Source organism: Schistocerca nitens, chromosome 10 (assembly GCF_023898315.1).
Source record: "Schistocerca nitens isolate TAMUIC-IGC-003100 chromosome 10, iqSchNite1.1, whole genome shotgun sequence".
Classification (NCBI taxonomy): domain Eukaryota; kingdom Metazoa; phylum Arthropoda; class Insecta; order Orthoptera; family Acrididae; genus Schistocerca; species Schistocerca nitens.
The window spans coordinates 67746838-67770556 of NC_064623.1; the positions used below are offsets into that span (position 1 = coordinate 67746838).

At 41.3% G+C, this 23719-nt stretch overlaps 1 protein-coding gene across 1 annotated transcript in view; it reads left to right on the forward strand.

The window, feature by feature from the left end:
• Positions 1–23719, forward strand: part of LOC126209876 (elastin-like) — an 86549-nt gene that overhangs the window by 20459 nt on the left and 42371 nt on the right. Inside the window, exon 2 of the mRNA XM_049939000.1 lies at positions 19633–19798. Within this exon, the coding sequence (XP_049794957.1) occupies positions 19645–19798 (154 nt within the window). The 5' untranslated portion in view covers positions 19633–19644. The remainder of the gene's footprint in view (positions 1–19632; positions 19799–23719) is intronic.

The window sequence follows — 23719 nt, forward strand, 5'->3', positions numbered from 1 at the left end:
TCACTATGTTTCCTACTTATTTCTAATTGTGCCTCTTTAAACTGTAATGGTGGTTGTATCTCCTCCTGGTCGGCATAAACCTCTCGCTGCGTACTGTCAGAACCTGTCTCGCCTCTTGTACTGATCTTTTCTGCATCTGCACTAATCGTATTCATTCTGACCACTACCTCTTTGATTCGCTCATCCGGCAACACGTCCCTACTTTCAGTAGTAACACTCTCTATTGTAAATACTTGTACCTCCAAATTATTAGCTTTTTCTTTCACGGCGTCACATACTTGCTTCAACGCACCCAGATTCTTCTCCCCCTCATCTAACCGATTATTAATTGCGGGCAGACGCTCATCGATAACTGTGTGTAGCTTCCTCATTGCCTCTTTATTTCCCTTATCCAATGCCTCCATACTTTCCTCACTATCTTTATCCATCGCTTCCCATCTTTCCTTATTATCTCTATCCATCGCGTCCAATATATCATTAATTGCTTCAAATCTTTCCTCATTCTCCCTATCTCTCTCCCTATCTCTTTCCTTATTCTCCCTATCCATCGCTTTCCATCTTTCCTTCCTCTCCCTATCTCTCTCCTTAGCCTCCCTATCCATAGCTTCTAATCTTTCATCCATCCTCTGTAAAAACTGCAGTAGCACACTGTCATTTGCTACCGTCGACGCGCTCACCTCGTTCGCCTGAGAAACGGTAGCTTCGCTAAGGGTAGCTTCAGTTTCACTGAATACCTGACCTAGTCCCGGGCCCGCGTCGTCGGGAAAAGCCCGCGTTTGTGGACAAAGCCCACCGCATAAAGGATCCCCTTGCAGCGGTCCACCGAACAATTCAACCCCTTTCGAGTGTTTGTCTTTCTCGCTCGTTAACCCATGGTCAACAGCTACTTCCTGCTGCACTGCTACGTTCACCCCAGAATCGCTATTCTCCATGGTGGCTAAGCTTTTCGACCGCGACATAGTTACTATGGACATTACGCAAAAAAAATTATACCACGACCTTCCAGCCTTGGACGATATAGCAATTAATTACATAAAAAAATAAAAGATCCTCACCAATCCAGAAAGAAATTGCAAACAGAAAAAAATTTCCTTTTTAGCGCTATCACAATATATTCCATCAAAAAATAAAAAAAATCTTAACAGCAAACCCTAACAGCAACATATCCTGGCAAAAAAAAATCCTGGCAGGGTCGAAATTATGAGAGGCACCCACGTACCTTACTCATACTGTGGCATCAAGCAGTCAGGCCTGCAAGATGAGTGGTTTGCCAAGCGAGTGGATTCTTCCTTAATTTATCGAGTAACATGAATTCTCGTATCTTACTATTTAGTTACAAATTATCCTCCTGTATGAATACTACGCAACTGAAACGCATATCTGACTATCAGTGAATTACAGAACTCTGACTGTACACTACGCACTGGCAATACCACATTTTCTTTTTGTCTTTTATTTAACGGCTTTTATCAACACGTGGCCACCGCACTGAATGTGAATGGCGCACACATTATAAATTCGGGGCATCATGACAACATGCAATTCAATGGAAAAATCCACCAATCTTTTTCTTTTCACTATATTATTTATTCCAAAACACACAAATTCTATAACCTACACAATATCACATGAGAAATTCCGCCCAGTGGGCCTGGCTTTACATTAGTGAATCTCTATATTATGGTCTCGTAATTTATTTAACGCTACAGTGCACTTTCTGGATAGGATGGTGGATCTTTTATTATACCTCATACTTCGACTCTCACAATCATCACGAAACTTTCCTCCAGATCGAGCGATACAGAAGGAACAAGCATAACCCACAAATCTTTTTAAACTACCTCGCTACTCTCCCATGCAAACCACACATACCCAAATTACATGACATACACCACACTACGACATGAAATACAAAACACTAAATAGTCACAACATTATCACTTTCAGCTTTCCCACTTCAATCAATATTTATCCCAGTTTCACACGACACTGCCCCACTTTGTAATTCTACTTTCCTACTGTGAACTCTGGAGATAAATGCACGTCTTCCTGTGCAATGCAAGCCAAGTGGCGTTGCTGGATAGACGGCCGACTCACCTTGATTCTCTCTCAGAGTTCAAATCTAGCGTCACACGGAATAACATTAAGAACATATTCATCACACACGCGAGTCCTCAACTGATACCATGGACGAGTACTTCTCTTTATCCTTTGTCTCATACACAGATTGAGACTCACACAGTACTCACCACGTGGAAGTACTCGTCTCTAATTTCAAGTCCTGCACACGCCGTTTCTTAAATATTTCAGCTTATGGTACACACGCTATTTCTTAAATATTTCAACTTATTGTACACACGCTAGTAATTCAGATTAACTTAAGCACACGGAAGTATTTCAACTTATTGCTACACGTGGTTTCATTGTGACCGTTGGTCACTTCCGAAGATTACTACAATCCCATTAATGTTACCTGCCTGACATTTAATTCTCCCCACAAAAGTTCCTGAGATAGAGAAATTATTATTTCAAACTACTCTTAAATATTCCACATGCATACCATGTCTCCACTCTTTCGTCATTACGGAGCACAACTAAAACAGGTCTTAAGAGCACAAGATCCAGCGGCAGAGTGCTGAAACATGGCCGTTCTGTAGGTCATCTCGCACCTCTGTCGAGGTGGGGGAAGCACCTTGCCACCGTATTGGTCAACCACATTTCAGGCGCTCAAAGCTCTGGTAAATTTCATGTCTTTGGTCCCACCAAAGGTGGCCAAAGGATCGACTCAAAGATGGTCATATATTCCCAGTCACTATCTGTGGTTAGCAGACGACCATACATTCATTCATTTCACAGATCTCACCAAACTGGATGTAAGGATTTACTTTGTGGGAGTGCACATGTGATCAATTAAATAAATAAATTGTCATTCTTTCCCACACTGGTATCCGGCTTCGCTGTATTAATTGAAATTGAGTTACTTTACAAAAAAAAAATGTGTTGTTCTGACAAAAATAATGAAGTATGTTGTACCTATTTTCAATTTCGGGCGGTACTGTACCCTTTCAGGCTGAGCAGTTCTAGGCGCTTCAGTCTGGAACTGCGCTGCTGCTACGGTCGCAGGTTCGAATCCTTAGGTTAGTTATGTTTAAGTTCTAGGGGACTGATCACCTCAGATGGTAAGTCCCACAGTGCTCAGAGCCATTTGAACCAACTTTAGTTCGTATAGGAGTACATCTTTGGTATTAAACAAATGAAGAGTATTTCGTTCTTTATTTCTGTGCAGAAAAGTTGTTTTCTTATTTAAAGCAACCTTTATTAACAATATTTCATAAAATATCGATAATTAAGTATTTATAATTGAAATGAAAACATGAATTTCGCGTGCAATATGTAATTAGAAACGAGAAGAACAGTATTATTAATAAAAATTATGATAAGTTTTACAATTACGAGATGCTGCATTTCAAATCGAAAACAATAGTCTTCCACCAGCGAGTCATGAACTCCGCAACACAATCAGTCAACTACACTACCGATTCCGCTAAACATCCAGTGTGTCTTTTTATATCATCTGTATCAAATACAGTCTCTCGCAGAACTTCAAAAATGTCTTTTTCTTTAGATTTATGAAAAACGTCAAGAACAACCTATTTCTCGGCACTTTTCAAGCGTGTTCCACACGCGTGTTTCACTACTGAGCAGGGAGCAGCCTCAGCCACTTGAACACAGCGTATCAACAGCTCGACAATAAGAGAACACCAGTGCGGAGACTGACTGTACACGATTTTTGAAATGAAAACTACATAGCGACATCGCGATTAAGAAATACGATGATGGCTATTAATACATTAGAATATCTTAAAGCTTCATTTAAGGGACGTAAGTGATGAGATACGTAATACATAAGTAGGACCTACTTCGAAGAGCATAACATTACCACAGTACGTGTGCTACGTGTCCTGACCAATCATCGCGTTTGTTTACATCAGGTTTATTGGTGCAAATGGCTCTGCGCACTACGGGACTTAACATCTGAGGTCAACAGTCCCCTATAAGTTAGAACTACTTAAACCTAAGGACATCACACACATCCATGCCCCAGGCAGGATTCCAACCTGCGACCGTAGCGGTCGCGCGGTTCTAGACTGAAGCGCCTAGAACCGCTCGGCCACACCGGCCGGCCATTAGGTTTATTCTTACGATGAAAGGAGTATAGTTCAACAGACACTGCTTTACTGTACAGAATTATTCCGTGATGATGGTACAAACTTTCACTGCTCATGGAAACTGGAAATTTGTGGTAAGGTCTTATGGGACCAAACTGCTGAGGTCATCGGTCCCTAGGCTTACACACTACTTAACCTAACTTAAAGTAACTTACGCTATGGACGACACACACACCCATGCCCGAGGGAGGACTCGAACCTTCGACGGGGGTAACGACACGGACTCTGCTCGTGGAGAAGGGTAAATGTATGAGTTTGATATGAGACACTCTCGTCCGCAGGCAAAGCAAGCAAGAGTGAGTTTAATGTCCGGTCCACATCCAGGGCGTTCGGAGACAACCGGGTCGAAAGTTATAAGAGAAAATCTCACGAGGAACTCCTTGAGTACGACGTCGGAAGTTCAATCTTTAGTAAGGCTTGTTTGGAAGTGTTGTGTTAAAAATTATGAAATAGTTCTACATCTACATCTACGTCTACATTTCTACTCCGCAAGCCACCTAACGGTGTGCGGCGGAGGGCACTTTGCGTGCCACTGTCATTACCTCCCTTTCCTGTTCCAGTCGCGTATGGTTCGCGGGAAGAACGACTGCCGGAAAGCCTCCGTGCGCGCTCGAATCTCTCTAATTTTACATTCGTGATCTCCTCGGGAGGTATAAGTAGGGGGAAGCAATATATTCGATACCTCATCCAGAAACGCACCCTCTCGAAACCTGGCGAGCAAGCTACACCGCGATGCAGAGCGCCTCTCTTGCAGAGTCTGCCACTTGAGTTTGCTAAACATCTCCGTAACGCTATCACGCTTACCAAATAACCCTGTGACAAAACGCGCCGCTCTTCGTTGGATCTTCTCTATCTTCTCCGTCAACTCGACCTGGTACGGATCCCACACTGATGAGCAATACTCAAGTATAGGTCGAACGAGTGTTTTGTAAGCCACCTCCTTTGTTGACGGACTACATTTTCTAAGGACTCTCCCAATGAATCTCAACCTGGCACCCACCTTACCAACAATTAATTTTATATGATTTCCACTTCAAATCGTTCCGCACCCATACTCCCAGATATTTTACAGAAGTAACTGCTACCAGTGTTTGTTCCGCTATCATATAATCATACAATAAAAGATCCTTCTTTCTATGTATTCGCAATACATTACATTTGTCTATGTTAAGGGTCAGTTGCCACTCCCTGCACCAAGTGCCTATCCGCTGCAGATCTTCCTGCATTTCGCTGCAATTTTCTAATCCTGCAACTTCTCTGTATACGACAGCATCATCCGCGAAAAGCCGCATGGAACTTCCAACACTATCTACAAGGTCATTTATATATATTGTGAAAAGCAATGGTCCCATAGCACTCCCTTGTGGCACGCCAAAGGTTACTTTAACGTCTGTAGACGTCTCTCCATTGAGAACAACATGCTGTGTCCTGTTTGCTAAAAACTCTTCAATCCAGCCACACAGCTGGTCTGATATTCCGTAGGCTCTTACTTTGTTTATCAGGCGACAATGCGGAACTGTATCGAACGCCTTCCGGAAGTCAAGGAAAATGGCATCTACCTGGGAGCCTGTATCGAATATTTTCTTGGTCTCATGAACAAATAAAGCGAGTTAGGTCTCACACAATCGCTGTTTCCGGAATCCATGTTGATTCCTACAGAGTAGATTCTGGGTTTCCAGAAATGATATGATACGCGAGCAAAAAACATGTTCTAAAATTCTACAGCAGATCGATGTCAGAGATATAGGTCTATAGTTTTGCGCGTCTGTTCGACGACCCTTCTTGAAAACTGGGACTACCTGTGCTCGTTTCCAATCATTTGGAACCTTCCGTTCCTCTAGAGAATTGCAGTACACGGCTGTTAGAGAGGAAACAAGTTCTTTCGCGTACTCTGTGTAGAATCGAATAGGTATCCCGTCAGGTCCAATGGACTTTCCTCTGTTGGGTGATTTCAGTGGCTTTTGTATTCCTTGGACACTTATTTCGATATCAGCCGTGTTTTCGTTCGTGCGGTGATTTAGAGAAGGAACTGCAGTGCAGTCTTCCTCTGTGAAGCAGCTTTGGAAAAAGGTGTTTAGTATTTCAGCTTTACGCGTTTCATCCTCTGTTTCCATGCCATCATCATCCCAGAGTGTCTGGATATGCTGTTTCGAGCCACTTACTGATTTAACGTAAGACCAGAACTTCCTAGGATTTTATGTCAAGTCGGTACATAGAATTTTATTTTCGAATTCACTGAACGCTTCACGCATAGCCCTCCTTACGGTAACTTTGACATCGTTTAGCTTCTGTTTGTCTGAGAGGTTTTGACTGCGTTTAAACTTGCAGTGAAGCTCTCTTTGCTTTCGCAGTAGTTTCCTAACTTTGTTGTTGAACCACGGTGGGTTTTTCCCGTCCCTTAGAGTTTTACTCGGCTCGTACCCGTCTAAAACGCATTTTTCGATTGCCTTGAACATTGTCAGTGTCGGAACAGACATTTTCGTATTGATCTGTTAGGTAGTCTGAAATCTGCCTTCTATTACTCTTGCTAAATAGATAAACCTCACTCCCTTTTTTTAATAATCCTATTCCATATTGAGGGATGCTGCAGCGGCCTTATGATCACTGATTCCCTGTTCTGCTCTTACAGAGTCGAAAAGTTCGGGTCTGTTTGTTATCAGTAGGTCCAAGATGTTATCTCCACTAGTCGGTTCTCTGTTTAATTGCTCGGATAGTGCACTCAGTATAATGTCACTCGATGCTCTGTCCCTACCACCCGCGCTAAACATCTGAGTGTCCCAGTCTATATATGGTAAATTGAAATCTCCACCTAAGACTATAACATGCTGAGGAAATTTATGTGAAATGTATTCCAGATTTTCCCTCAGTTGCTGTGCCACTAACGCTGCTGAGTCGGGAGGTCGGTAAAAGGAGCCAGTTATTAACCTAGCTCGGTTGTTGAGTGTAACCTCCACCCATAATAATTCACAGGAACTATCCACATCTATTTCACTACAGAATAAATTACTAACAGCGACAAACACGCCACCACCGGTTGCATGCAATCTATCCATTCTAAATACCGTCTGTGCCTTTGTAAAAATTTCGGCAGAATTTATCTCTGGCTTCAGCCAGCTTTCCATAACTATAACGATCTCAGCTTCTTTGCTTTCTATCAGCGCTTGAAGTTCCGGTACTTTACCAACGCAGCTTCGACAGTTTACAATTACAATACCGACTGCTGCTTGGTCCCCGCATGTCCTGACTTTACCCCGCAAACAATGGCAGTTGAGTTTGGACTCGTTCTGCGCAGCTTTTGGGCTTGTTCGGAGAACCTACGTCACACGTTCTCAGACAGCCAATGAGCGTTGGGTAGTGTTCTGAGCGCTTGGCTGGGAATGTCGCAGGTAATACGAGCATTAAATGTGATCGTTGTCAGTTGTTTAGTGACTTTCTAGTCCATCTGTTGCGAGTTGTCATCGCTGATGCTATCCGCCTGCTTAGCTGGGTGGTAACGTGCGCGCCTTGCATGTAAGCGGGCCCGGGTTCGGTTCCCGGCCGGGTTGGAGGTTTTCTCCGCTCGGGACTGGGCGTCGTGTTGTCCTCATCGTCATTTCATCCTCATCAACGGCGCGCAAGTCGGCCAATGTGGCGTCGAATGAAATAAGACTTGCGCTTGGCGGCCGAAATTCCCCGAATAGGGGCCTCCCGGCCAACGATGCCATACGCTCATTTCCATTTTTCCATTGCTGGTGGTGAGTGATTAATTCAGCACAAGCAAGTGAGAGACATAATTTGCAGGATACACACTTTCTTCAGGCAAAAAGCACGAGCATACACGTACCGCAACTGTCGCTTGCAATCGTCAACAATGCAGTCCCCATGCGTGCCATTGTTCGTGGCTCGGACTATAATGCCTCATCATGTACAGGGTGTTTCAAAAATGACCGGTATATTTGAAACGGCAATAAAACCTAAACGAGCAGCGATAGAAATACACCGTTTGTTGCAATATGCTTGGGACAACAGTACATTTTCAGGCGGACAAACTTTCGAAATTACAGTAGTTACAATTTTCAACAACAGATGGCGCTGCAAGTGATGTGAAAGATATAGACGACAAGGCAGTCTGTGGGTGCGCCATTCTGTACGTCGTCTTTCGGCTGTAAGCGTATGCTGCTCACAACGTGCAAGTGTGCTGTGGACAACATGGTTTATTCCTTAGAACAGAGGATTTTTCTGGTGTTGGAATTCCACCGCCTAGAACACAGTTTGTTGCAACAAGACGAAGTTTTCAACGGAGGTTTAATGTAACCAAAGGACCGAATAGCGATACAATAAAGGATCTGTTTGAAAAATTTCAACGGACTGGGAACGTGACGGATGAACGTGCTGGAAAGGTAGGGCGACTGCGTACTGCAACCACAGAGGGCAACGCGCAGCTAGTGCAGCAGGTGATCCGACAGCGGCCTCGGGTTTCCGTTCGCCGTGTTGCAGCTGCGGTCCAAATGACGCCAACGTCCACGTATCGTCTCATGCGCCAGAGTTTACACCTCTATCCGTACAAAATTCAAACGCGGCAACCCCTCAGCGCCGCTACCATTGCTGCACGAGAGACATTCGCTGATATAGTGCACAGGATTGATGACGGCGATATGCATGTGGGCAGCATTTGGTTTACTGACGAAGCTTATTTTTACCTGGACGCCTTCGTCAATAAACAGAACTGGCGCATATGGGGAACCGAAAAGCCCCATGTTGCAGTCCCATCGTCCCTGCATCCTCAAAAAGTACTGGTCTGGGCCGCCATTTCTTCCAAAGGAATCATTGGCCCATTTTTCAGATCCGAAACGATTACTGCATCACGCTATCTGGACATTCTTCGTGAATTTGTGGCGGTACAAACTGCCTTAGACGACACTGCGAACACCTCGTGGTTTATGCAAGATGGTGCCCGGCCACATCGCACGGCCGACGTCTTTACTTTCCTGAATGAATATTTCGATGATCGTGTGATTGCTTTGGGCTATCCGAAACATACAGGAGGCGGCGTGGATTGGCCTCCCTATTCGCCAGACATGAACCCCTGTGACTTCTTTCTGTGGGGACACTTGAAAGACCAGGTGTACCGCCAGAATCCAGAAACAATTGAACAGCTGAAGCAGTACATCTCATCTGCATGTGAAGCCATTCCGCCAGACACGTTGTCAAAGGTTTCGGGTAATTTCATTCAGAGACTACGCCATATTATTGCTACCCATGGTGGATATGTGGAAAATATCGTACTATAGAGTTTCCCAGACCGCAGCGCGCCATCTGTTGTTCAAAATTGTAACTACTGTAATTTCGAAAGTTTGTCTGCCTGAAAATGTACTGTTGTCCCAAGCATAATGCAACAAACGGTGTATTTCTATCGCTGCTCGTTTAGTTTTTATTGCCGTTTCAAATATACCGGTCATTTTTGAAACACCCTGTACATGAGGAGGGCGACAGAAAACCAGTGTTCCGGAAGTGCAGAGGCCAACCTTCTGTGGGATATAGGTATTACACAAAATGGACGTCGTCGACATTCAAGAAATGTTCAAAACAAACCATTAACTTGCACCATGAACACCGGATGACAAAATGGCGCGTCACAGTGATAACAATGGCTTGCACAATCAAGATCGAAGGCGAAATCCTTGGGAGTTACAAACCGTACGGGGCTTCCAGCTAGGTATCCACTCTTGAAGAATGCATACAGAATCATATGCGTGTAACAGGGTGATGAGAACTGGCGGAATGTGACAGCATGCAGTCGATTACCAGATAGGCTTATCGTGCAACTGATTATCCTTTAAAGCAGGGCCGGCCAGAAATTCTGCACGCGTGCGGTGCTCCTGCACATGTGCAACTTCCGGGTCACAGCGTGCACGCCGCAGCCGTCAGCGTTCATGTAGTGCATGTTTCTATGCACAGATGTCGCTTTATCCACTTGCTGGGATACTCTGTACCGGCGCATTCTAGTGCTCTTTCCACAGCTTACAAGCCAACCATGGGAAGGTATTTCGCGTATTAAACCTTTAGAATACTGTCACAGTCTACTCACTGAGACGTCTACTTTTAACAGTTTAACCCAGTAAGACAAGTAATACAGTTAACAACCGTGGGTTTTTATTAAGGCAGCTTGACTGACGACACGTAAACACGCGTAATTTCTTTTATCTAGTATTTAAGAAAGAGAGCACTTATTCATGATTTCAAATAACATTAAACTAATGCAAGGTTTCGTATAACTAATTCTCGGTGCCCTCAGTTACACCCACATAATTTCTGTCTCACTGACCTCTGAACAGAATGATAACCGCAGACCTCTCGATGATTACCTGTTATTTCAATACCATTATTGCTACATCTTTCATCAGCCCCGTCTGAAATCTGCATAATAACCGAAAATTAGATGAATGTTATGCTTTATCGACTTCAGCTGAGCGTAGCCCTTCACACATTAAAAAAAAAAAAAAAAAAAAAAAAAAAAACCCTAAATGTAAGTATTCATTGGAACAATCGGTTTAATGACCAAGTTTCCTGATAATAATGTAACATGGAGCAGAATGAGGCACTAATGCACAGTTAGTAAACAATAATTTTTAATTATGAAAGGAATAAATCCAAACACGTTTATCACTGGTCATGAGAAATGACAATGGAGTTGATGTGTCTCATCCATTTTCTTAGGGACATTTAATTTTGCTTGCCGTTCTTCACTGTTGAGTACACTACACTCGTCTTTGTGATATGTATTGTAGTGTCTTTCAATTGGAAACTTACGCTGGTCGCCTATTATTCGGCGGCATAGCAAACGTTGTGAGTTTTCACCAACGGCTATAAAAAAGAATTGCAGTTCCCAGTCATTTTTAAACGACTGAGAACATAGATCTCCCGTCCTTTGCTTTTTCACAGTACCTGCCATTTCTCAGTACTTCTCTGTTAAGGTTGCGGTTACCAAGGGTAAACGAGACTGGGTATGTTGCGCTCTTGCTTGTACCACATAAACAGGGAAGTGGAGCCGCCGCCGTTCATTTGGGACACATGCCTAATAACAGATGTCGCTGTCGCTCGCTGTGGTACACGTGCGCACATGTGCAGCACTTCCGCACATCTGCACACTGTGCAGTGTTTGGCCGGCCCTGCTTTAAAGTGTACCTGCAGATGGTGTGATAATGTGTTTTACAGTTACGGAAGAAACAAACGTCCAGAGGCTGAATTTCTCCGGTGGTTCCAGGTGGTATGAACTGCAATGTCACACATTTTTCAGGAGGGCTACTTTGCTCTAAAGGAGTATGATTTTCATACGCAGACCAGGAATCAAGCAAAAGCAGATTATTTTGAGCAGCTGCTGGCCAAAAGCAGTGCTCATACCGTAGTTGTAGTTCTCTTACGCCCATTTTTCCACTCTTGCTTCCTGTGACGTAAATATTTCTTACTGCCCTTGGAAGGTCACGCGCACTTCAGAGAATGCAACTTCTTGACAGCACAATAAATAACCTTCCAGCCAATTTGCTATACATATTGACATTCGGCGTAACTGTATACGAATGCATTAAGGGAATGATGTTGTTGTTGTTGTGGTCTTCAATCGAGAGACTGGTTTGATGCAGCTCTCCATGTTACTCTATCCTGTGCAAGCTTCTTCATCTCCCAGTACCTACTGCAACCTACATCCTTCTGAATCTGCTTAGTGTATTCATCTCTTGGTCTCCCTCTACGATTTTTACCCTCCAAGCTGTCCTCCAATAATAAATTAGTGATCCCTTGGTGCCTCAGAATATGTCCTACCAACCGATCCCTTCTTCTAGTCAAGTTGTGCCACAATTTTCTCTTCTCGCCAATTATATTCAGTACCTCCTCATTAGTTATATGATCTACCCATCTAATCTTCAGCATTCTTCTGTAGCACCACATTTCGAAAGCTTCTATTCTCTTCTTGTCTAAACTATTTATCGTCCACTCAAACTATTTATCGTCCACTGATGTTAGTTAATCTTAATATAACTTTTCGCTACCTCTAATTTCCAAGGTTCCTCTCACATGCATATCCTCTTCAAATTCCGACTGGCCTGAGTTGAAAACAAATTCCTTACTGAACGCTGGGATAAGTTTATTTATCTCATCTACAAATTTTCGGGCCAATTCCGTAGTTTGCAGTGCATCATCAAGTTGACAGTAGTTTCAAATTTAGCTACGTCCTCCAATTCCGTAGCAGTGTTTGAAGTTATGCAAACATCCACTGCTTCTCTTAAAATCATTGTAATCTATCTCTCGTTCAGTTTCATTTGCGTAACGTATAGGTCTCTATCATGCATATCCTGTAAATTATATCGAGAATCCTTGAAGCTCACTACCATACACTACTCTGCTCAGAATATTCTTTCTCAAATTAGGACCTATCTAATACTAATAGACTTCTCTTGGCCAGGAATGTCCTTTTTGCCAGTGATAGTCTTTTTGACGTCCTCCTTGTTCCGTCCGTCATGGGTTATTTTGCTGCCTGGGTAGCAGAATACCTTAACTTCATCTGCTTCGTAATCACCAATCCTGATGTTCAGTTTCTCGCTGTTCTCGTTTCTACTACTTCTCGTTACTTTCGTCTTTCTTCGATTTACGTTCAATCCATATTCTGAACACATAAGACTCTTCATTAGGTTCAACAGATCCTGTAATTCTTCTGCACTCTCTCTGACGATAGCCATGTGATTAGCAAATCTTATCATTGAAGTCCTTTCACCTTGAATTTTATTTCCACTCTTGAAACTTTCTTTTATTTTTCGTTATTCCTTCTTCGATGTATAGATTAAACAGTATGGCCGAAAGTCTGGGTCCCTGTCTTACACACTTTTCAATCCGAGCACTTCGTTCTTGGTCTTATTGTTTCCTCTTGGTTCTTATACATGTTGTATATTACCCGTCTTTCCCTAGAGCTTAGCGCTATTTTTCTGAAAATTTCCTACATCTTGCACCATTTGACGTTGTCAGACGCTTTTTCCATGTCGACAAATCCTATGAATTTGTCTTGATTTTTGTTTAGTTCTGATTCTATTATCAGCTGCAACGACAGAACTGCCCGTCTGGTGCCTTTAAATTTCCTAAAGTCAAACCTCAAGAAACATCTCAAGGGAAGAAGATTTCTGAATATTGAGGAAGCCGAAAGGCAGAGTGGTTTGCAGCACAATCGAAATCATATATATCTTAGTTCTCTTAAAGAAGCTAGAACGAAGACCCATAAATGTGTTGAGCTCAAATAAATTTTTCCAAACATGTAACAGTATATTTTCTTTATAAAACCAAGCACCCTTTGTATATGAGTTAGGGGTTTCGCAGAGAGGAGACTGCCATACTTTTTCGTTTATTTTAGAACTGCTCTCGTATAATTTTCAGAATTTGGATATTTAGTTCACTGCCCCATCTCGTGTCTTCAGTGGATTGCAGAGGCTCTTTGAGTGTTACACAACCAGCAGACTTTGGAGCCCCAGATTATGGCCAAATCTGAGAGCTGTTGCTCCTGTGGTAAAAACGGAACAGTTTCGGAGCAGACTAAGTTGTCTGCAGTACTTCTGCTTCGTGAGAAGAAATGCAGATCCTCTTGCAGAAGTCTCTAGATATGGAGATAGAAGTCGTTGGGACTGCAATACGAGGGACCCAGTAATACAATGAGGTGACAAGAGTCATGGGATTAGCAATGTGCTCAAATACAGATGGCCACAGTATCGCGTACACCAGGTATAGACAGGCAGTGCATTGGCGAAGCTGTCATTTGCATTCAGGTGATTCATGTGAAAAGGCTTCGTGATTATGGCTGCCCGACATAAATTAACGGACTTTGAATGAGGAATGGTAGTTGGAGCTAGTCACATGGGAGACTCCACTTATCTGCCCATCTACTCCTGCCCCAATCTCTGGTCCACCTTCTGATACCCTCTCTCTTTGTCCACACCCTCCACCCCCCCTTTCCACTACCTTTCTATCTACGCCTCCCCTCTCTGTGTCCATCTGCTCCTACCCCCTCTCTGCTACCTCCTCATCCTACTGTCTCCGCCCATCTCCACAACCTCCTCCCTCTATCTCCTTTCTCTGGCCACTTTCCTGTCCCCCTCTCTCAGTCTATTTCCTTCTCCTCATATCTGTGCCTATTTCCTCCTTCCTCCTCTCTTTGTCGCATTTACTACTCGTAAACGTTAAACATAAATCTAAAACACGTTAAAAATTTCTGTTTTATGTTGTATTTTTTGTCGTTTTTGGCCATTTTTGTTGTCAATTTTTGTTCTCCATTTGATAGCCATTTTTTTAGTGTTTAAGTGAGCATCTCGGTAAGGGCGTCTGCCAGATGCCCTTTATGTCTTTGTAGATAATTTTACAGAATTACAAATTAATAACAAATAAAAATTATACCTTTCTTTTGTAAATTCGGTCACCTTTGTGGTCTTCTACTACTTCTTTTCCAAATTTGTCTCTATAATATTATTATCTATTCCACTTTCCTCGCTAGAATTCCAATATTTTCTTCCAAAAACATTGGGTTAATCACCTTAAGAATCTTTTTTATGTATTTCTCTCTATCACATTTATTTAAATCTTTTAATTCTACAAATGAATCTTTTGATTTATCGTCAAAAGTAATTTTTGCACAACCATTTTAAGTAAAATTACATCTAAGCACTCTACTTGGTTTTCGTCATCTAGTAAACTACTCAATTTTTCTTTTGTATCCTGGTTATGCATTTTATTCTTGTAAAACAGATCTAAAAGTTTAGCACTTTTATCTTCTTCCATTAATTACTACGAATTTTTAGTATAAATAATTTTAATTAGAGTAAATGAAAAAACTAATTATTCCTAGACATCACAGCTTGGGAAAAGGTTATGTGTGTTTATATAACTAAGGAGACTATAAAAAACCATTATTTCTGTAATTGTTTAGTTATGTAACACGATGTTTATCATATTTATTGTGTATAAGATGGAGATTTAATTCACCCTTGATACATTTCTGGAGGGTATTATTTTCTTAAATATGTAGCAAGTTTAATTGGAACGAATAAAGATATCCAAAATCAGCGTTAGTGTTATATTACTCTAGAAAAATTTGAAACAAACAAAATAGACACAATTGAAAGCATATGCACATAAAAATTAAGCAACAAACACAACTCTTTATTTTTGCTTATTTGGAGTCATTTGAGTTCTATGTAGTTTGACCTTAATCTTGTAATTTAAATCTAGTTTTTTTTAAATCTTCTTCTCAAGCCAATAGATTACTGAGGGTGAAGTACAACTAAACAACTAGAGATGTAAATATTAAAATTTTAATCAATAACGAAGTTAAGAAAATTTTTTTATTTCAGAATGATAAAAGAACAGTTCTAGAAAATTATGATACAGTGCCACATGGCTAGCAATTCATTATTTAATATATAAATTTTCTACTAATGAAAAAATAAAACCCATAGAAAACTCTTTATAACAATAGCATAAAATTTTATTTTTTCGAATTTAGAAATATATCCGTCTTTTCTACAATAATTTTCAGTGGCAATATTTGAAACAGATAGATTTAATCCTTGCAAATTTTCTCGTATTTTACAGTTATTTATTTTTATATTTCCTAGTGTTGGTCCCATTTTTGTATTTTCGATCGTTTCTTTATCGTCTTTTTTACACAATAAACTGTCTTTGTTTTCGAAAATAATACCTGCTTTTAAGTATGCTATTCTGGAGGAAAGAATTTTCCTTATAAGTAGAAAAACCGTTTTATTTCCTTAAATGGTGCTTCTTTATGAAAATAAAGAACTTTCAATTATTGACGAAGACTTCTATACAGAATAAAAATAAATATGGCATTTTAAAGAAAGTTTTCATTTTTCTTCATTTCTATAAATTAATTTTTAATGGAACCTTTAACAATATATTCAGATTTTTTCCCAATTTGTTAGCCCAAAATAACTACATAAGAGTACTTACCATTTCCTACAAAAGCATAAATTTTATATACTCCACTTCCTGCAGAATCTGGTCATTGTCTCTTAAAACAGCTGTTTACTTCTTCTTTCTTCTCTAATTTTTTTGTTCCTTCTCATAAATATTTTTGGGTTCTTTCTTTACAGATTGTATATTATTCAAATATTCTAGTTTTCTTTCTTGTATGTTTAAGTTTTCTCATTGTTGTTCTCGTTTTTTAGTAGATTCTGAATATGCCATATTAATTGGTTTAATTTCTTTAATTTCTTTAATTTCTTTACTCATCAGAGTAGGGAAGGATGGAGAAAGAAGTCGGACGTACCCTTTCAAAGGAACCATCCCGGCATTTGCCTGAAGCGATTTAGGAAAATCACGGTAAACCTACATCAGGATGGCCGGAAGCGGGATTGAACCGTCCTCCTCCCGAATGCGAGTCCAGTGTCCTAGCCACTGCTGCGCCACCTCGCTCGGTGATGGAGGACTCTATCCCAGTCCGTGCTGTGCAAGGCATATCGTTTCTCCACTATTACTGCGAGCTATATCTACTTTAACCTGCGTATTGATGCGTAGCTCTCTCTGTAATTCTGAGTTACGAAATTTCCATGCATTACCAAATTCAAGATTCTTTGATGTCTCAGGTTGTCTCACAATAACCTATACCTTCTTTTAATCAAATTGTGCCATAAATTTCTTTAGTTTTCATTTCGATTCAGCACCTCCTGATATTTTATCTAATCTGCTCACCTAATCTTCAGCATTCTCCTGTAACACCAAATTTCAAAAGCTTTTATTCTCTTTTTGTCCGAAGCGTTTATTGTCCACATTTCACTTTCATCGAAGGATGCACCCCACAGAGATACCTTCAGAAAAGAGTTTCTAACACATAAATTTAAGTTAGATTTTAACAAATTTCCACTTTTCCGAAATTCTTTTCTTACTATTGCTAGTCAGCATTTCGTATGTTCTCTGCTTTTACCATCTCACTTTTCCGTTCAAATACCAAACCTACAATTTTTACTAAATGATTTCCTAATCTGTTTCGTTCAGCTTCGCCTGATGCCCTTCGAGTACATTTCATTCTGCGGACGCTCATTTCATAGCTAATTCTCGGAACACTGTCCATTATTTTTGCAGTGACGATGTTAGAAACTTCCAGGCATGATGGAGAAAGGTAAATGTAGTATCAATGAGAAGTAAGGGACACTGGTCTGGAAACGACGAAGTCGAATTAACACATCTCTTCTATTGAACAAGACCTTGTAGCGATTAAGATATGCACTTCAGATCTATTAAGGTATGCACTTAAGAGCCCATGTGTACTTAACAATGTTTTCTTGTTTTCGTCCGAATTACCTCTTCCCAAAATATGAAAACCAAAGAACTCACAGTGGAAGAAGTCCACTGTAAGAATTATTTGAAAGATTTTCGTTTACAACCTTCAATTCGGTCGTTACCAAACCATGGTTCTGTACCTCAAAAACCTACATTTACGTTCTCCATCATCCCTGAAAGCCTGTAACATCTACTCGATACCATCCTGTATATTTCCTAGACTGTTTGCTATCCACTTTGCTAAATCGAGTACACTAAGAAGTAACACTCAACTACTCGACTAAGTATTTCTGGCCTAAGGCACTTAGTAGCTACATCAATCAGCACCGGCCTTAAATACTGGCCGAACGTGTCCTTTGGACGTACAGACACCATATCGGTTGGTGCTCCCGTCTGCCTCGTGAGTAACTTGTACGGGGCATATTTTTGCTACGTGTTATTATCGTTGTGGTCTTCAGTTCGAAGAATGTTTCGATGCAGCTTTCCAAGCTATTCTATCCTCTGCAACCAGCTTCATCTCCGAATAAATATTGCAACCTACATCCTTCCGAATGTGCTTACTGTATGCATATCTTGGTCTCTATAATTTTTACCCCCACCCCCATCCAACACTTCCCTCTAGTACTAAACTGGTGATCCCTTCATGTCTCTGAATGTGTCCTCTCAACCGATCCCTTCTTCTAGTCAGGTTGCGCCACAAATTTCTTTTCTCCCCAAATCTATTTAGTACCTCCTCGTTAATTACGTGATCCGCCCACCTATCTTCAGCATTCTTCTGTAGCACCACATTTCAAGAGCTTTTATTCTCTTCTTGTCTGAAATTGTTATCATCTACGTCTCACTACACTCAAAAAAAAAAAAAAGGTTCAAATGGCTCTGAGCACTATGGGACTCAACTGCTGAGGTCATTAGTCCCCTAGAACTTAGAACCAGTTAAACCTAACTAACCTAAGGACATCACAAACATCCATGCCCGAGGCAGGATTCGAACCTGCGACCGTAGCGGTCTTGCGGTTCCAGGCTGCAGCGCCTTTAACCGCACGGCCAATTCGGCCGGCTCACTACACTCCAAACAAATAATTTCAGATAAGACTTCGTATTCCTTTTATCTATATTTGATGTTATCGAATTTATATTTTTCAGAAATTGCTTTCTCGCCATCGTTATCAGTTATTTTGCTACCCAAATAGCAAAACTCGTCCAGAGTTGCAACTGAGTGGCTCCAGGAACACTCTTCTGAGTTTAAACACTTCCGCAGATATGAAAATTATTGAGCATGTCTGGGATGCCTTACAACGTGCTGCTCAGAAGAGATCTCCACCCCTCGTGCGGCGCTTTTGCGTCTCGTGGGGACCCTACACGATATTGCGCAGATGTACCAGTTTCCTTGGCTCTTCACTGTATAATCCTTGTCTTGCTTTTGTTGATGTTCATCTTATACCGGCCTTTCAAAACACTTAATTTGACTGCTGTTCTATGTCCTTTGGTATCTCTGACGGAATTATGATGTCACTGGCATACCTCAAACGTTTTATTACTTCTCCCTACATTTTAATGCTACTCCAAATATTTCTGTGGTTTCCCTTACTCTTTGTTCAGTGTAAATACCGAATAACATCATGGATAGGCTTCTACCCTGCCTCACTCCGTTTTCAATCACTTTTTCCCTTTCATGCCCCTCGACTTTTATAACTGCTGTCTGGTTTCTGTACAAGCTATAAATAGCCTTCCGGTCCCTTTATTTTACTCTTGCTACCTTCAGAATTTCACAGAGAGTATCCCAGTCAACATTGTCAAAAGCTCTCTCTTAGTGTACAAGTGCTATACACGTAGGTTTGCGTTTCCCTAACCTATCCCCTAAAGTAAGTCGTAGGATCAGTATCACTTCGGGTAAACCTTCATCTCTCCGAAATCCAAACTGATGTTCTCCGAGGTCGGTTTCTACCAGGTTTTCCATTCTTGTGTAAAGAATTCTGGTTTGTATTTTGTGACCATGGCTTATTAAACTGGTAGTTAGATATTTTTCGCACTTGTCATAACTGCTTTTTACTCGCTCTCTCTCTCTCTCTCTCTCTCTCTCTCTCTCTCTCTTCTCCAGGGTGAGTCTGCCATGCTGCTGCTGGTGATGGTGCTGGCGGCGGAGACGCGCGGCGCTGAAGACGCGGACGTGGACGGCCTGGACGCGGCAGCCCTCCAGGGCCTCAGCGACCTGCCACTGGACGCCCTGCTGCGCGTGCGCAGAACACTGGGCTCCCAGCACACAGGTAGTGTAGGCGGCGGCCGGTGTGAGGGCTGAAGGTGCGCGGCACCAGTTTCAAAGGGCTTTACTTTCCCTCCAAACCGACGCGGCGTCCACGTCTGTCACAAGAGGCTAGCGTTTCCCGCTTATTTTCGACCTGCAACGTCATATGCTACCATTTTTAGTGTTCCTTAACTCAGTCTGTAAAAACGGAACCCTTAATAAGATCAGCCGGCTGCTGGTGGCCGAGCGGTTCTGGCGCTACAGTCTGGAACCGCGCGACCGCTACGGTCGCAGGTTCGAATCCTGCCTCGGGCTTGGATGTGTGTGTTGTCCTTAGTTAGGTTTAAGTAGTTCTAAGTTCTAGGGGACTTATGACCTCAGCAGTAGAGTCCCATAGTGCTCAGAGCCAGCCTTAATAAGATCACTTTCTCGTCCGTCTGTCTAGCTCTCTTTAAGACCACGTTCTCTCAGGAACGGGTAGAGATATTAAGCTGAAAATTAGCGCATAAGGTAACATTCGAAACTATTAAATGTGTATGGGAATTGCATACACATCGTAAATTCCTTGCTCCCGCTCTCTGCTGATCTTCTCTCTCTTTCCGTACATCTCCTCCTCCCGCCGTCTCCCGTGCATAGCCCCCTCTGCCCCCCCCCCCCCTCTCTGTCCATCTCCTCCTTCTCCTTCTCTATGTCCATTTGCGTCTGAATGTTCAATATAGTGTGAAAATTTAATGTAAATCCGTCAAGATCGCTTAGAGAGTTTTGGTAACAGCGTCTCATCTTCATATATATAATGTTCAGTAGAGTATCGTGTTAAAATCATATATATACCAAATGTTCAGTAGAGTATCATGTAAAAAAACAGAAGTAAATCCGTAAAAAACCTTTCGAGATTTGTTGTACCAACCATTCTCCCTTTATACATTTGTATGTGTATACTACATAATTAGAAAAATATGTATCTTATCTGCCTATGTGCGTCCGAATGTTTGAGTATCGTGTAAAAATTTGAAATAAATCCGTCAAGAAATTTTCGATATATGTGGTTACCACGCTTCCCCTTTATATATTATACATTTATTACAAAAATATGTAGAGTTTCGCGTAATAATTTGCAGTAAATCGCTCAAGAACTTTCGAGATTTTCGGTGGCAACGATTCCCACTGCGTTTTTTTAAATAGGGACCCCCCACTTTTTATTAAATATTCGTGTAGTACATAAATAAATATGAATGTTTTACTTGGACTACGTTTTTCGCTTTGTGATAGATGGCGCTGTAATAATCACAAACATATGGCTCACAATTTTAGACGAACAGTTGGTAACAGGTAGGTTTTTTTAAATTAAAATACAGAACGTAGCTACGTTTGAACATTTTATTTCGGTTGTTCCAATGTGATACATGTACCTTTGGGTACTTATCATTTCTGAAAACGCATCCTGTTACAGCGTGATTACCTCTAAATACCACATTAATGCAATAAATGCTAAAAATGATGTCCGTCAACCTCAATGCATTTAGCAATACGTGTAACGACATTCCTCTCAACAGCGAGTAGTTCGCCTTCCGTGAAGTTCGCACATGCATTGACAATGCGCTGACGCTTATTGTAAGGCGTTGTCGGTGGATTACGATAGCTAATATCCTTCCCCACAGAAAGAAATCGGGTGAACGTGCGGGCCATGGTATGGTGCTTCGACGACCAATCCACCTGTCATGAAATATGCTATTCAATACCGCTTCAACCGCACGCGAGCTATGTGCCGTACATCCATCATGTCAGAAGTACATCGCCGTTCTGTCATGCAGTGAAACATCTCGTAGTAACATCGGTACAACATTACGTACGAAATCAGCATACAATCAACATACAATGCACCATTTAGATTGCCATAGATAAAAAGACATAACGCTGCACTTACGTTCCACTTCTCGCAGCCAACGTGGATTTTCCGTTGCCCAATAGTGCATATTATGCCGGTTTACGTTATCGCTGTTGGTGAATGACGCTTCGTCTCTAAATAGAACTCGTGCAAAAAATCTGTCATCGTCCCGTAATTTCTCTTGTGCCCAGTTGCAGAACTGTACACGACGTTCAGAGTCGTCGCCATCCAATTCCTGGTGCATAGAAATATGGTACGGGTGCAATCAATGTTGATGTAGCATTCTCAACACCGCCTTTTTTGAGATTCCCGATTCTCGCGCAATTTGTCTGCTACTGATGTGCGGATTGGCCGCGACAGCAGCTAAAACACCTACTTGGGCATCATCATTTGTTGCAGTTCGTTGACGTTTCACATGTGGCTGAACACTTCCTGTTTCCTTAAATAACGTAGCTATCTGGCGAACGGTCCGGACACTTGGATGATGTCGTCCAGGATACCGAGCAGCATACGTAGCACACGGCCGTTGGGCATTTTGATCACGATAGCCATACATCAACACCATATCGACCTTATCCGCAATTGGTAAACGGTCCATTTTAACACGGGTAATGTATCACGAAGCAAATACCGTCTGCACTGGCAGAATGTTACGTGATACCACGTACTTATACGTTTGTGACTATTACAGCGCCATCTATCACAAAGCGAAAAAAGAGGTCCAACCAAAACATTCATATTTCTTTACGTATTACACGAATATGTAATAAAAAATGGGGGCTTCTATTTAAAAAAAAAACGCAGTTGATATCCGTTGGACCTATGGCAGCGCCATTTAGCGGGCCAACCATAGCGCCATCTGGGTGGTCTATTGATAGTGACTGGGCCAAATATATATATAATAGGGTGGTCCATTGATAGTGACTGGGCCAAATATCTCACGAAATAAGCATCAAACGAATATATACCAAATGTTATATATATATATATATATATATATATATATATATATATATATATACCAAATGTTCAGTAGAGTAGTATGTAAAAACCAAAAGTAAGTCGGTGAAAACACTTTTCGAGATTTGTGGTACCAACTCTTCTTCTCCCTTTGTATATTGCATATGTACGTGTATATTACATAATTAGAAAAATATGTAGCTTGTCTGCTTATGTCCGTCCGAATGTTAGAGTATCGTGTAAAAATTTGTCGAGAACTTTTCGATATATGTATTTACTACGCTTCCCGTTTATATGCTCTACATTTATTGCAAAAATATGTAGTTCACGTCCGTTCGGACGTTCAGTAGAGTTTCATGTAATAATTTGCAATAAATCGGTCAAGAACTTTTCGAGATTTTCGGTGACAACGATTCCCCTTTATACTTATTACATACGTATTTATATATTATATACATAACTGTCGATCTGATTTTTTTACTATGGAAGCATGTAACAGCAGAATTGCCAAACTAAAAGCAAAAGATTATAAAATTTTTCCGTACCATAAATAACCATTACCGTCCAGGATTAAGGAAAAAAAATTAAAAAATCGGTCAGGCCGCTCCCAGGTGACGAATTTTCACAACTGATTTTAAATTCCGACTTTTCCGGTGGAGATTCCAAAAATTCTTTCATACAAACCTTGTCCTGGCAATTACGAACACAAGAAGACAAAACTCAACAAAATCCGTCGAGCCCTTCTTGATTAATGAGATTTCATACACGCGGCAACTGATGTTAATTTGACTTTTCTTTTGAATTTTTCAAACATTTTCTTTCACACAAACCTTGTCCTGGCAATAACGAACGCAACAACAGAAAATCAACCAAATCGGCAAACCCCTTCTCAGGTGACGATCTTTCATACCTGCGGCAAATGATTTTGATTTATATAGATACTGAGGACCACGCGCTTTGGCAGTGTAAAAAGTTTAAACTTCTAAGTCAGTTCAGTAAAAAGATATGGGTCCGTAAAGATGCGATTTTCTCAGGAATGGGGAAGTGTTTCCAAGTTCAAATTTCGTCAGATAAGACACTAATGTCCATGGTCGCTTG